Here is a 13,491-nt window from a genome sequence, read left to right as displayed (position 1 = left end):
TCTCTAATATAATTGCATAGCTGTATCTACAAATATACGCAATATACCTTGCCTGACCTTTTTATTTGTTCAGTTTCTTGTTGCCATCTGATGGAGGGGCTTATCGCACGTGACCCACAACCGCCCGTAATTTTTTTTGGATAGCTTCATTTTTTATCTTCAATTTCAATCGCTCTTCTCCGATCAAAACTGAACTAAAGACAACTGCTGTTCATAATGCCTCCCCGAAAGCAGTGGATGTATGTTCTGGCTTTTGTTCATTTTTATACCGTATCCTCACTGACAATTGTTCAGCGATAAGAAAAACGCCACCACTTATCAGCTCTTCCATCGTTCCCAGAATGACCCCCTCATTCACGACCCTGAAGCCGAAGACCGCGTCCTCCATCCAGTCCGTGGACCTCCGGCTGATGCTCCAAGTACATCAGCCAAAGACCGCGCTAAGCACCTGAGCGACCTCACCAGCGAATTCGGATCCGATGCCGTTCGACAGAATGAGGGTGAAGCAGCCAACTATGGCATCTACTACGACGACTCCAAGTATGATTACATGCAGCATATGCGTGACCTCGGTACCGGAGGTGGCGACTCGTACTTTGTCGAAGCGACTAGCAAGAACAAGGGCAAGGGAAAAGACAAACCTATGAGGCTGGAAGATGCCCTCGCGCAGACCTCATTGGACGACGACACAAGTAGCAACTGGGATGGCCGCAGCATTGTGAGCTCCAGATATGGAACGTACTCTACCGCATCCACGTATTCCCGGAAACCGACCTACCAGGATCAGCAGGATGTCCCGGATGCCATTGCGGGTTTTCAACCGGACATGGATCCCCGACTCCGGGAGGTGCTCGAGGCACTCGAGGATGAAGAATACGTTGACGAGAAAGATGACGATGGTTTCTTCGGTGAGCTGACCGGTGAAGGCGAGGAGATGGACCCCGGCGACTGGGAGGATACATTGTTCGACCACGACGAGGAAGATGAAGGGTGGGAGTCCGATGCCACAGAAAAGGCGCCCGTACAGCCAAGCACCTCATCCTTGAAGGAAGAATTAACACCAAATGTGGCGCCCGTCACCCCCGGAGAACTCCCAGAACACGACGCCCCGGCACCAGATATGCACCCCGACGACCAAGACTGGATGCGCGAGTTCGCCAAGTTCAAGAAAGACGGAAAGACCAAGGCTACACCCGCTGCACCCGCCAGCGTTGTCCCCTCCGAGCAGCGCAGCACCCTCGCCTCCACAGTTTTCACAGCTGGAGGCACGCCCATCCGACGCAAGAAGCGCAAGGGCGCCCTTACCAACCCATCCGCCTACTCCATGACTTCATCCTCCCTAGCCCGCACAGAAGGCCACCGTCTACTCGACGACCGCTTCGACCGCCTCGAAGCCCTCTATGCTCTCGACGAGGGTGAGGAGGAATATGACGACTCCATGTCCATGGTCAGCGGCATGACAGGAATGACGGACCTCTCGACCGCCTCATCACAAGCACCTAGCCTTGTCGATGCGAGCGGCAGAGAAGTTCGCCCCCACCATGATTTCAACAATATCATGGATGACTTCCTAGGGGGATGGGACAACAACACTAGTGCGCAGGCTAAGCGGAAAGGCGTGAAGAATAAGCGTGGCAAGAACGGTAATGAGGCGATTGGTATTCAGATGTTAGATGAGGTGAGGCAGGGCCTTGGTCCCGCAAGGATCAAGGGACAAGTCCCTGGCAGGGCTTAATTTGCTTCACAGCCAATTTTTTTCACGATCGCAATGATATCCCTTTTCTAATACGCATGGTGGTTAGATACATGGCTAAGGCGTTTGGGATTTGTCATAGACCGGGTTAAGCACATAAAAGCTCTCTTTCTATATCTTACGATACTCTTCGAGAATGAATTCAATGTGTTCTCTTACATGTCTACGTCTATTATAGGTCTATCAATATGTACAAACCCTAATAATCCAAAGCACCAACCCAAACTATCATCATAACGCCCCTCCAACCTTCTCAACAATCCACATAGCAAGCCTGACATTCCACCTAACTCTCCGCTCCGTCTTCCTCAAATCACTCCTCTCAATCGCCTTCGCATCTGTCTGCAACCACTCCGTCTCAGCGCCCAACCTCTTCTTCAACAACTCATCCCCCGTAACAACCAGCGCCCCAACTTCCAAGTCCAGACCATAGCTGCGCTTCGTATAATTGCTGCTCCCGACGAATGTCAGACTCGGGTTTTCTTCCTTCGGCAGCGTCACCCAGAGACCCTTGGCGTGGTACGTCCACCCACCGGGCTCGCCGACTGTACCGCGGCGCCATTCCTTCAATGTTATGGAGTTGGTGGCTTGCGCTGCGGCGACTCGGTCGAGGAAGCGGGCTGAGAGGTGCGTGTATGCTGCTGGGAGCATGCCCGATATACCGGGGGAGCCGTAGAAACCGTTTGCCCAGGGAGAGGCGGTTAGGACGGTGCCGCGGGTTGTGGTGGAAATGGTTTGAAAGGAGGGTGAGGTGCTGGCTATTAGGAGGGAGGAGAGAGCGGGATGGATGTTGAAGTAGCCGGCTGTGAAGAGCCAGCGCGCGCCGGAGAAGACAGGTGAGCTGGAGAGGAGGCGGAGGATTGTTGTGACGGCGGGGAATTCGGTAGATGAGTCGGGTTTGAGCAGAGGGGTGAATTGAGCGACTGGGTATACGAATGTTTGGCTGGGAGATTTAGGTTCGAATGTGGCCTTGCTGGCTGATGGTTCGATAAGCGGTTTCAACACCGTTGAGGAATACGCAATGAAGTCCTCTGGGGCGCTGAGAGGTGAAGGAGCGCCGCTGGCACGGGGCCATTCTAGGATATACCCAGCCTCGCTATGCGCATCGGGAAGGACCCTGAAGCTGAGTCCGCAAATGGCGTGATGAATGCGCGCATAGTGATCAGTCAGCTCCTTAGACTCGAAGACGTGGTATCTATCTAGACGGTTCGTGAAATAGTCATTGGAGAGGTTTGCCCTGCGCACAGTCAGTCTCCATATCGATCTCCGTCAGAGCAATATACCCACCCCGAGAGTATGATCTCATCATCGATTCCATAGAGTTTCATATGCTGCAACCCCCAACCCTCATTTATCCGCTTAGGAATCCACTTCTTTCGCAACCCCGTCAGATTAGGCGTATGGAACATCCGAATATCCACCCTATCCGGACCATGCTCGGCGACTAGCGATGCTAAGAGGGAAGCACATGACGCCTTCGGTGTCTCCCGTGTTCCTCGAAGGGCATCGGTGAGAATCGAGACTCGCAGTTCGGGATTGTCGCGCAGAGCTTGGTTCACGGTTTCGATCAGCTCGTATTCCGATTTGCCGATGTATAACGTAGATAGGTAGATGCGCTTTCGAGCTTTGCGAATTTTATTCTATGGCACATATCCTCGAATTAGCCCTTTCACACCCAAGACTGCCGTCAACCATGGATTCAATTCGCACCTTGAGTGTAGTGTAGAAACCCGCGGGAGAGTCCAAGATGGTTATCCGGGACGGCGAGATCTCGAAACACGGCGCTATGCGATCCAGCTCAGTGGTAATCGTTCCTAACGGCGACGCGCTCGACTGAGCAGCCGTATTGATCTGAGGAGGTATATGCGTTGAAAAGCTGCGCTCCCAGAATTTCCGCCGTACAATGGGGCTGCGCGCAGCGCATCGAAGCGTATTGCCTCCAACACGCCCAAACATAATATAAGCGAGCACAGCAAATCAGATACCGCAAACTCGCAAGAACCAAATCCAACCACTGATTGGTAATGACACTCGACTGTTTGGCTAACTTTCTTGTCCTCCGCGGCCGCGATAATATAGAATGTGCAAACTGTGCAAACATATCCTTCACGCTAAGCCGCATTCAGCTGCTACAACTTCCGGGCGGAAAGACCGACAACATCGAAGGACGACGACATACACTCTCTTAGTCCAGCGAAACAAGCTCCGCGAGCGACCCTTCGTTCAAGATGTCGACTATTCTCCGTACATTGCGAAACCTGAGAAGGATTGGGTTCAAGGTGAGCTGCTCTGCAGCCGAAGTGGCTGGCCAATTGGTGCCGCACGATTGCTAACGACTGTCTTTCGCTTTACAGGAATATGGCCACCAGATGCAGGTATGAAGGTCCCGTTGTCGCGATAATTGAGATGGCAAGGTCTGTTACTTGGAGCTTGATGCTGATGCTGGGCGTTGCAACTATAGTACATCGGTACGGATACACCCATCCTCCCCCTCGCTCCGAGAGTACGAACATGAACTGCAATTGACTAATGCAATGCCAATTCCAGGTGACACCAAGGCCGGTACCCTGATCGGCGTCGACCGCTACGGCAACAAGTACTACGAGAACATGGAGGAGGAGCTTCCCCGTGAGTCGAGCTTCCGCAGAACTCCTTATCGCCTCACGAAACTGACTGGGGTGAATAAATATAGTTCGAACTCGCTGGGTCGACTACAAGCAGGTTGAATACGACCCTTCGCAGATCGAGCCCGGCTGGCACGCCTGGATCTCGTACATGGTCGATACCCCTCCCACCCAGGACAAGCTTATGGAGCTTGGAAAGCGGAACTGGGAACTGCAGGAACACAGGCCTACTTTGACTCTGAGCCGTGCTGCTTTCAAGACTTATTCGACGTGAGTGTTGTATTTAACATTGCTTTTGTTACCTGTGGCTGATCCTCTGACCTAGTGTCAAGCCCAAGTACTCAGCTTGGACCCCCGTTGCTGCTCCCCGATAAGCCTCGCGCCACTGGATACAGGTGTATTTGTGGGAAATGTGTAAATAAAGGTGTTCCTATTCCGTTTTCAATTGATAAAGACATATTTACAGAAAGTATATGCTTGCACCGCTGTACAGTAATAGCAAGATACTATCGAGGTATCATATTAACGCAACAGCAAATGGCAACAGATGCAATGTTTTTTGAGAGAACATAGACCAAGAACCACCCCCTCTTCTCAACCAATGAACGAAGACAACCAAAAATGACGAAATGAAGTAGTGGTTTTATTATAAAACATATGCACCAGAGCCAATGTTGGACCAGTGGCGAATCGGTCGTCGATCTTCGAGTTCAATGCACCACCATAGAACCTCTTTCAGCTTTTGCGTCTGGTCGACGGCCTCGTAGGCGCGTGAAAGGGCGAACCAAGCTTCGGAGTTATCCCAGGAGGTTCCACGTTTCGTGAGGGCCGATAGCAAGGTGTAAGCCCGCTCTCGGGCGGCGATGCGGTTGATCAGCTTGGGTTCTTCATCTTCGGTGGTAGATGCTGGGTTCTCAGCCTTCGGCTTGGCTGGGTCAGCTAGCCCCGCTCGACTGAGACGTCTGCTCTCGACTGACTTTCTAACCGGTGGTGTAGTGATGGTCGACAGACCAGTTTCGACGCCCGGCTCGGGAGGTTGCAGAGGAAGCTTCTGATCCCAGATATCGAGCAGAAGGTTTGATAAGCTGATGGTCGCCTTTGGATGATCCACATTAAATAGTAACGCTTCCTCGAAGTGCTCCATAGCATCATGAGGGCGAGACTGGGCGTTCAACAGTAAACCACGTTCGGCGTAAACATCAGCCCAGAGTTCGTCAGAGCTCTTTGGGTTGGCCCATCCCCGCTCGCGGAATGACCGGGCAGATGGGTCTTGAGAAGCTGTGAGAGTTTCTATCCGCTTCAAATGCTTAGAAGCCTCGTCGCATGCCTCCGCAGCATCCTCGAACGATGAGGCCCGCCGATAGAGTCCGGCAATAAGTAGCCATACTTTGACAAGGATACACAAAGCATACTTCTGCGCTTGGGTATGCGCAAACCTAGTCAAGGCACCCGTGGGCGACTCAAAGCCGTAAGAAGTCGGGAGCCGGATATCTTGCTCAGGTGGCTGGTTCTCGTGGCCAGCAGGTGAGTCCAGCTGCATGTGTTTGAAGTTATGGGCAATAGGAGCCAGTGATTGCTTTGCGCTCTGTGGCTGGTTGGTAGCTTGCGAAACCGCATTACGTACTGTTTCTGGGCTAGGTATATCTTGCTCATGTTGCCGTCCGTTCGGTTCGCCGATTTCTGACCCATAGTTGCTTGTGCCATCGCCAGTGAAATGTCCCGAGTCCTGGTCTAGATTGGCGTCCGAGTTCTTGATAGTGCTGCTGCGCTTACGCAATTTCCGTGACTCGGACCTCTTTATCACAGTAGGGCTATCACCGGCATTTGGGTCGTTTTCGTCCGTCACTTGAATAGCAGGTGCAGTATCAAAGTTGAAAGGTTGGTTTTGGGGTACTGGAGGATCTGGCTTGAATTCACCACTTGGAATGACCCTTTGGTCTGGAGCGCGAGCTTTATGCCGTCCAAAGATGCTGCCGCGGAAGCTCCTTACGGTGCCAGAGGAGCTTTTGGGTCTGGGGAGGGATTCCGTCTTCAGTGTCGGCTTCGCTTCATGCTCGAGATCTAGAACTTGAAATAGCGTTCCGAAAAGGCCGAGAAGTTGGTCGCTATGGTTGAGGGCAGCTTCAGGGCCTTCCAACACCTCCACGAAAGCGAGCTGGGTCATGCGAGTCTCGATTATGCGCTCCTTTTCACGATTTCTCAGGCGATCAATGAGCGCACTTTTCAATTTCGTTTGGTCTTGAGTATGCGATTGTTGTCTTGGCGGCCTTCTCTCGCTGTGGGCTAGCGAAGTAACCGCGGCAGGGAATTGTTCGAATGCGGCCTCACAAGAGCGCTCCGCAATGTCAAACTCCTGCTTTGCACTCAGGAGTAAAGCCAAAAGGTGCCACAATGGAATCAAATCCCGTTCACGACTAAAACTAGCTGAGGTGGATTCAAGGTCTTTGTTTGAAGACAACGCCGACTTGACGTAGTCGATCGCTGCATCCAGGTCGCGGTTCTCGGCTAGCAACAATGCTAGTGTATAGAGGGAGGAATAATTGAATTGGTCTTCGAGCTCCGGCGCGATGCTTCGTGCTAGGCACTCAATGGCCTCGGCTCGAATATCATCACGGTTTTCGCTCACCATCGTCCAGCTTGCCCAATTTGCGAGACCGATACCAATGGCACGGTATGCCGCACTGATGTCGGTGGGCGAAACAGAGTGAGACTTGAGGGTAATTCTCCTCTCTTGACCTTCCTCCTGCTCTGTAATGTGGTTGTCAATGTACTCCTTGAGAATGACGACGATTTCTTTCGCTTTTTCTGCCTCCTTGCCCGAGCCATAACAACAGAGAATTGTGACGCCTTCTGACAGTGTTCGCATAAAGACGCCCTCGTTCTCTAGCTCTTCATTGGGCACCGACTTTTCCGCTCTTTCTTTGGCGCCTGTAACAATTTCTATGTATGAGTCAAGCGCTTTGAACGCGAGATCGAATTCTGCTAGTGCTGAGTGAACATGGAAGAGACGCTTCAGGATCAGGAAAGAATGGTATGTTCGGGTGGCAGCACGGTAAAGAACCTAGCCAATATTGTTAGCATCTCAAATAATCTGGCGTGACTCCCTTGTAGCACGTACGTCGAGAACGTTCTTTCCAAGGGCGATTTGGCCGCCTTCTCCAAGTTCCTCGTCATGCCAATCAGGACCACATAGTCTTTCCCAATTCCGAATCACCTGCTCTACCCAATTCTCTACCCCTTTGTTGCCAGCATGCGCTGTGGGAAATTTCATGTCGCATAGAAGATTAGTTTCGCAAATTGCCTCGATGCGTCGTAGTTCGGTGGCAAGCTGCGGTCGCGCAGGGCCATCTGCCGGTGCGGTGTAGGGCAAGTCATGGAGAAGAATGACCGAGAGAAGATCATAATAGGATCTCCAGATCGAAGTCTTTGGGACAGCTTCGGACGGGCTCTCAGGTTGCGGGTCTTGCGAGGGCGTCCCTGGCTTGATCACTGGATGTGACGACCAAGCCCGGAAGTACCTTAAAGCAGCCCCTACGTTCTTACCATCTGCTTCAGCGATGGCCGTGCAGACCTGATCTCCCGCAAGTAATGCACCGTCCGCTAATATCTTCTCAGACCAATACAGAAATTGGTTGGATGTCGATCCCAGATTTGTACTGTTCAGCCAAGGGGCAAGAGAATTGAATATTTGCAGCGCATCCTGAGGGCCTGAGATCGAATGCTGTGCAGCACCTTTGATGTAACAACCCTTTGCAAAGCAGACCCTGGACCATGGTGACAATTCGTCGCCGGTGGACGTCAAGTAGTCTAGTTCCTCTTTAAAGTCCTTCGGAAGACGGGAAGCTGCCAACGCCGGCTCATTAAGTGTGTAGTGAACCCATCCTAAGCAGACCTGGGCCTGGAACAATTCCTGCTTCGTTCCGTCCGCCTTCTCGATCGTAGAAAGGAGCGATGGTATCAATTCTGAAAAACCGGAGGAGGAAGAGGAAGAGGACGGAGGTTGCGCGGCCGATAAAGATTTATGAGAATGGGTAATGATCTGGTGCTCTGCCCTAGCTACATCTAAGAAGCCTATCCTCAGTTGCGTTAGACTGTGATCCTAGCTGGAAAGTTGACAATGGATACTTACAAGTCTTGTGAGGTGCATGCTTGGTAACCTTTCGGATCAACTCAGGAACCTCGTCCCATTTATTCTGACTTCGAGCATTATCCAGGGCAAGGATGTAGCGCTGCCCCTTTTCGGATTCTCGCGCCTGCATTGTCTGTTAACGAAGCTGCAGAAAGGTGATGAAGCCGTTGGGCTTGCGAGAGCACAAGGGGGAGCTTACGCTCATTGTGAGGGATGACCGAGTGTTGTAGGAGGCACTGCAACAGAATCTGGGGAAGAGCAGGTTAGAAACCACAGTCCATCACGAGCGCCCACCCCGAGGTTCGAGTTTGCGAGTTGGTCGGGAGACTGGAGGAGGATCGTGGCACAAGCACAAGCACAACAAGGACAACGACACCTCCAGGAACCAGTCGTCAGTGGCTCTGGATGATCATCGTTTTTATTCGGCCAGGGGATCCCAGCTCGCAAAATGACCCACTATGGCCGTATTGTCGTACGTATTATTGTATTGTTACTCGCCGAGGCTTCATGTGCTGGTCCGTGCTTATCGTTATCAACTGCTTTTTTCCTTTTTTTTTTGTTTGGCAGAATTGAGCTACCGCAAGCTTGGGAATTGTTGATTAACGCCAGCTAGCAGGTCGCTAGCTTTCCCTTCAATATGGCGCACATGTCTATGACCCTGTGCGCTGTCAATCATCGATTGACCAACCTCCCAGTCCAGAAGCTCCCGGCCATTGCGGCTTCGCTCGCAGCCTCCATCGCAGAATGCGGGGAGTTGCTCTCTGTTCCCCAGTCGCACAAGGCCAATAAGGCGGATTCCGATCAAGCGGTTCAAGTGCATAAGCTTGTGACCCGATTATCAAGTCTCCTGCAGGACCGATCGTTCGAGGGGCGCTGGGCTGCAGTTGTGCTTGTCAAGGCCCTGGTAGAAGCCGGTCAATGGGAGATTCTTCGCGGAAGTGAGACCTTTGTTCGCGGTCTCATGAACATCTTGAGCGTAGGAATTACGAAACTTGGATCTGGCGGGGACGACCTGAATGCTAACAGTTTGTGATAGAAATCCGACCCCACCTCTACAAAGGCCATGGCCATCATTACCTTGACTCGAATCTTCCACCTTACCTACCAGTATCCGACGTTAGTTCGCGAGATAACCACACCATCGCTTCCTGGATTTGTTACAACCACCTTGAACCTCATCTCTGTCAAACCGTCGTCGGAGCCTACTCGAAAACTCAAACCCCAGACGCCGCTCTTGGAGGTTATTCTTCGCGCATACGCAGAGCTCATAGCTAGACATCCCACCATCTTCCGGCCTTTCTCGGCGCAGATCCACAGCATTCTTCAGGCTATTGTTGGCTCAACCTCTGCGTCGTATTCACAACCTGTACTGGAAATTACGGGACAGCTATTCATTGCTCTTCACCATTGTGCGCCGAAGAATACTGGAGGTGAAGAGTGGAAGAGTGCTTGTCGGATGACGATCAATTCGATCCATGCGACAGCGAATCATGTCCTGAGAGCAATCGTGGAACAGTGGGAATCTGTTGATCCTTCATTGCAACAGCAACTAAATCAGCCCATCAACTACGCTCTCGAGCCCGGTAGCCAAGGGTCTGACGCTCTAGGCCTGGCAGACTGGCAAGGACTCGATTCGGGCGTTAAAAGACTGCAAGAGCTGTTGCTCTTGCTGTCCACCTTCCTCACCTCTGCAACGGCCTCCACAGTGTCGATTCCCATCGGTTCTCTGCTCGATTTGACTGCCCGCTTGATGTCTGTAGTCGTTCCGTCAGACTCAAGTGAGGTCCAAGCAAACCCTCAAGTTAGTCGAACGGAAAGGGAGAATCTGTTTGCAGAGCTGCCTCAAATTCATGTCGCTTGTATCAAAGTTTTTCGTAGTCTGATCAAAACACTGGAGACCGCTACTATTCCAGTTGCCCAGACAATCTTGGAGCAAACTCTTTGGGTCTTCCGCGCGGAAATGTTCAACAAGAAAATCAGAACCTCAGTTTATGGCTTGGTCTACGCATTGCTTCAGCACATGGGTGCGTCCATGAACAAGAAGAATGTTTCCTCCCTTACAGATATCATTCGAAACTGCTGCTCCGACCTTCTACCCCAAGATGTCACAAACGGGGCAAAAGACCCCTCAGACTCCAAGGGCAAGTCCAAGACGAACGCAGGCGCAGTGAACGCAGACTCCTTCTTGAACCCGAACCTTAAGCAAAGTCGTCAGACAAACACCACCGCAAGATTCCCCAGACTTCCACGAGCGGCCTCCAACCTCCTTCAAACGATCCTCACCCACGTTCCGATGGAACACCTCGCAGCCCCCATCCGCACAGAAATCGACCGCACGATCATCATGACCTCCGACAAAAACGCCATGTACGCTAGCGTCCTTAATCCGCTTCCAGCCGTCAAGGGCCGCGGAGCAACGGTCAGCATCATGCCCTTCTTAGCCCGCAGCTACACGTCAGACATGGACGTGGAAGCCCTCATCCGGCCGCGGATGCCTGTCTTAACGAACTCAAATAGTATCGGCCACTACGGTACCATCAACATGGACGAGGATGAGGATGAAGAGATGGAAACTACCTCTGTGCCACGCACCACACAAGCAGACAACACCGATTTCCTGAAACCGGCTAGCACACCGAATCTCCAGGATCTCGTTGACTCCAGCGCACCGCAATCGAATAAACGGACTCTCACAGAGGAAACGATACTTTCTAATTCTACCAAAACACCGGCACAACCGGACGTCGTCCAGCCTAAAAAGGCTAGGTTCTACAGCGTCAGCAATACATCAACAAGCACAACTACCGCCCCCGACCAGCCCGCCTCAGTACCTGCATCGACATCCCCACCCTTCTCATCGACTCGACCAGTCTCAATCCAAAGTAACTCGGTCAGTGAAGAGACGACGCTTGGCACGGGCGTCTCAAAGTCGACGTCGGTTGTGGTGGAGCAGTCGTCGTCTATTCCGCCGGCTGGCCAAGCAGCAACGGTCGCTGAGGATGACGATAGTGATGAAGAGATGCCGACGTTGAATATTGAGCCTGATACTGATGAGGATGAGGATGAGGAGTGATTATAGAGGCTTGATGATAGCTACCTTTGCTATACATAATTTATGGTACCTTTTGGCTCATTTTATGCGAAGACGAGTACGTATGCAAAACCATGTAATCGTTCTATATAATCTTTGCAAACCAATTTCCAGTCTAGTTATTCTATCTATCTTCCCTAGTCTAGTCTAGTCTAAATGTCAAGGTATATCTATGAAAGCAGGATCTAGATCGAGCTTAGATAACCCGCACCCCCCTCCACCAATACGTCCCATCATCCGCATACTCAAACCAAGGCATCCGCCAACAATTCCACCCATAGCCCATCAACCCCCGAAGCGGACTAACAGGCAACGGCTCCGTCAACCAGAGCCCGCCCCTCGCAAAATCATCCGCGATGCGGTTCCCCGAGAAATAAAGCCACACAAGCACGAAGACTAGATTGCCGAGGCGGCGCAGCCAGCGCGGGAGAGGGAGCCCGAGACGAGCGAGCCGCGCCACGATAATAGAGGACCAGAGCTCTTGAACGAATATCCCGACGGCTTGTAGGGCGAAGAAGGTGAAGGGCCCTGACAACGGATGGGTGTCTCCGAGTTGTGTATAACTGCCAGCGGCGTGGATAGATCCGCTGAGTCCGAAGGCGACGAGGGTGACTATGATGCGTCGGATATTGCGCTGGGAGGAAATTGCTGGGGGGAAAAATGAGATTATCCATTTTCCGGTCGATACAAACCCGAACCGGAAGATTTGGTGCCACCATTTCCCCCATGCTCCTGCGAGGCCGGCGTCTTGGATGATGGACAGTGGACCAAATTGATCGGCGTACAGCCACGGCGCATCAAGAGGCGTTGCGGTTATCGCGCGGCAAGCATCGGGGAACGCCGTGGCCGGGCCAAGGAAGAAGATTGGGTTTAGGGCAGTCACGAATAGGACGGCGAAGTATACCCCGGTGCCAGACACAAGAGAACGATAGACTCGAACCAGAACCGGGAAGGCCAAAAGGTGATCGAATGGGAACGGGGGTTCTGCAGACAGAGATCCAAAGAAGTAAGGGTCCCAAATCATGATCAACTTGAGTAAGTCAATTGCAAGGTACGCTATGAAGAAGCGTATAAAGGCGGCTCGTATGCGAGGTTTTGCTTGAGGGCACACGCGTTCCTCGTTTGCGGAATGTGTCTTCGCATCGAGGTGAGTAGGTAGCGGGTCCAAGGAGGAAATCCTGAAGCTGAAATCGGGACCTCTCATATTCAACACCAGCGCGATTGTCCACCCGACCCGATGCCAGAATGACCGAGGGTACGATTGCCACACTAGAGTCTCTGCATCTCTCACGGCCTCATCTGGTAAATGTTCCTCCTTGCTCGCATGACCGTCCTGCTTGCCGGCTGCGTCTTTGGCCTTGGTAGTTGGCACACGCTCGATGCGCCGAAAATCTCGCTCAGCATCGTTGAAGAATAAAAGCGTGGCACTCCAGATGAGCCACCAGACCACCATCAATCCAACCATGTATCCATTTCCTCCCAAAAGAACCCGCCGGAAACGTATAATTTCAACGCACGTGCCGAGCGTTATGGCATAGAGTACCTGGCGTAATATCCAGCCCCCTCTGCGGCGGGGAATTAGAAGCGCACAGATAGGTAATATCATAGGGATGAGCGCATGCCATATAAGCAAGGATTTCGCATCTCCATTTCGTATGAGTAACTCAATTCGCTCATGGGTGTCGAGGACGATGCGCTCGTAACGTGCGAAGGCGGCACCGAGATCCACCATGGGTACAAGGTCTACAGGCGAAGGAAGGACACCAGGTTCTGGAGAGCATAAATGATGGATTAGAAGAGTAAAAGTCCTCCGGTATATATACAGAGTAAAGAGCCAGATCTCAGACCGGCGCCACCTATGAGAAATCAAGAGAGGAAAGAGAAAAATAATCCA

At 52.0% G+C, this 13,491-nt stretch overlaps 6 protein-coding genes across 6 annotated transcripts; 3 read left to right on the top strand and 3 right to left on the bottom strand.

Annotated features, from left to right (window-relative positions):
* Nucleotides 1-11: 11 nt before the first annotated feature.
* On the top strand, nt 12-1,860 carry BDV17DRAFT_87741 (ribosome biogenesis protein LTV1). Its single transcript, XM_073765282.1, has 2 exons — nt 12-239; nt 295-1,860. The coding sequence occupies exons 1-2, from the start codon at nt 217-219 to the stop codon at nt 1,733-1,735; spliced, it is 1,464 nt and encodes a 487-aa protein (XP_073615519.1). The 5' UTR covers nt 12-216; the 3' UTR covers nt 1,736-1,860.
* Nucleotides 1,860-3,770, bottom strand: BDV17DRAFT_87737 (CDP-diacylglycerol--glycerol-3-phosphate 3-phosphatidyltransferase). The gene is made up of 3 exons (XM_073765281.1): nt 3,464-3,770; nt 3,041-3,393; nt 1,860-2,990 (listed from the first exon to the last, which is right to left on the bottom strand). The coding sequence occupies exons 1-3, from the start codon at nt 3,707-3,709 to the stop codon at nt 1,985-1,987; spliced, it is 1,605 nt and encodes a 534-aa protein (XP_073615518.1). The 5' UTR covers nt 3,710-3,770; the 3' UTR covers nt 1,860-1,984.
* A 157-nt stretch (nt 3,771-3,927) lies between these two features.
* Nucleotides 3,928-4,887, top strand: BDV17DRAFT_87697 (complex I NDUFA12 subunit family protein). The gene is made up of 6 exons (XM_073765280.1): nt 3,928-4,032; nt 4,108-4,128; nt 4,215-4,221; nt 4,301-4,381; nt 4,446-4,647; nt 4,703-4,887. Exons 1-6 carry the CDS (start codon nt 3,982-3,984, stop codon nt 4,749-4,751), a joined length of 411 nt encoding a protein of 136 aa, XP_073615517.1. The 5' UTR covers nt 3,928-3,981; the 3' UTR covers nt 4,752-4,887.
* A 136-nt stretch (nt 4,888-5,023) lies between these two features.
* Nucleotides 5,024-8,636, bottom strand: BDV17DRAFT_281779 (putative filamentation protein (Rhf1); the record flags this gene model as incomplete). Its single annotated transcript, XM_073760088.1, has 3 exons — nt 5,024-7,438; nt 7,496-8,448; nt 8,507-8,636. 3 exons carry the CDS (start codon nt 8,634-8,636, stop codon nt 5,024-5,026), a joined length of 3,498 nt encoding a protein of 1,165 aa, XP_073615516.1.
* Nucleotides 8,637-9,103: 467 nt separating this feature from the next.
* Nucleotides 9,104-11,656, top strand: BDV17DRAFT_87694 (RIX1/PELP1 family protein). The gene is made up of 2 exons (XM_073765279.1): nt 9,104-9,482; nt 9,543-11,656. Exons 1-2 carry the CDS (start codon nt 9,144-9,146, stop codon nt 11,577-11,579), a joined length of 2,376 nt encoding a protein of 791 aa, XP_073615515.1. The 5' UTR covers nt 9,104-9,143; the 3' UTR covers nt 11,580-11,656.
* Nucleotides 11,657-11,704: 48 nt separating this feature from the next.
* BDV17DRAFT_263259 (wax synthase family protein) lies at nt 11,705-13,453 on the bottom strand. Its single transcript, XM_073757882.1, has one exon. It carries the CDS (start codon nt 13,327-13,329, stop codon nt 11,794-11,796), a length of 1,536 nt encoding a protein of 511 aa, XP_073615514.1. The 5' UTR covers nt 13,330-13,453; the 3' UTR covers nt 11,705-11,793.
* Nucleotides 13,454-13,491: the final 38 nt, after the last annotated feature.

Source organism: Aspergillus undulatus (assembly GCF_047715775.1).
Source record: "Aspergillus undulatus strain CBS 261.88 unplaced genomic scaffold BDV17scaffold_24, whole genome shotgun sequence".
Taxonomy (NCBI): Eukaryota; Fungi; Ascomycota; class Eurotiomycetes; order Eurotiales; family Aspergillaceae; genus Aspergillus; species Aspergillus undulatus.
Note: the sequence above shows the minus strand (reverse complement) of the source record. Positions and strands in the feature narration are given on the sequence as shown.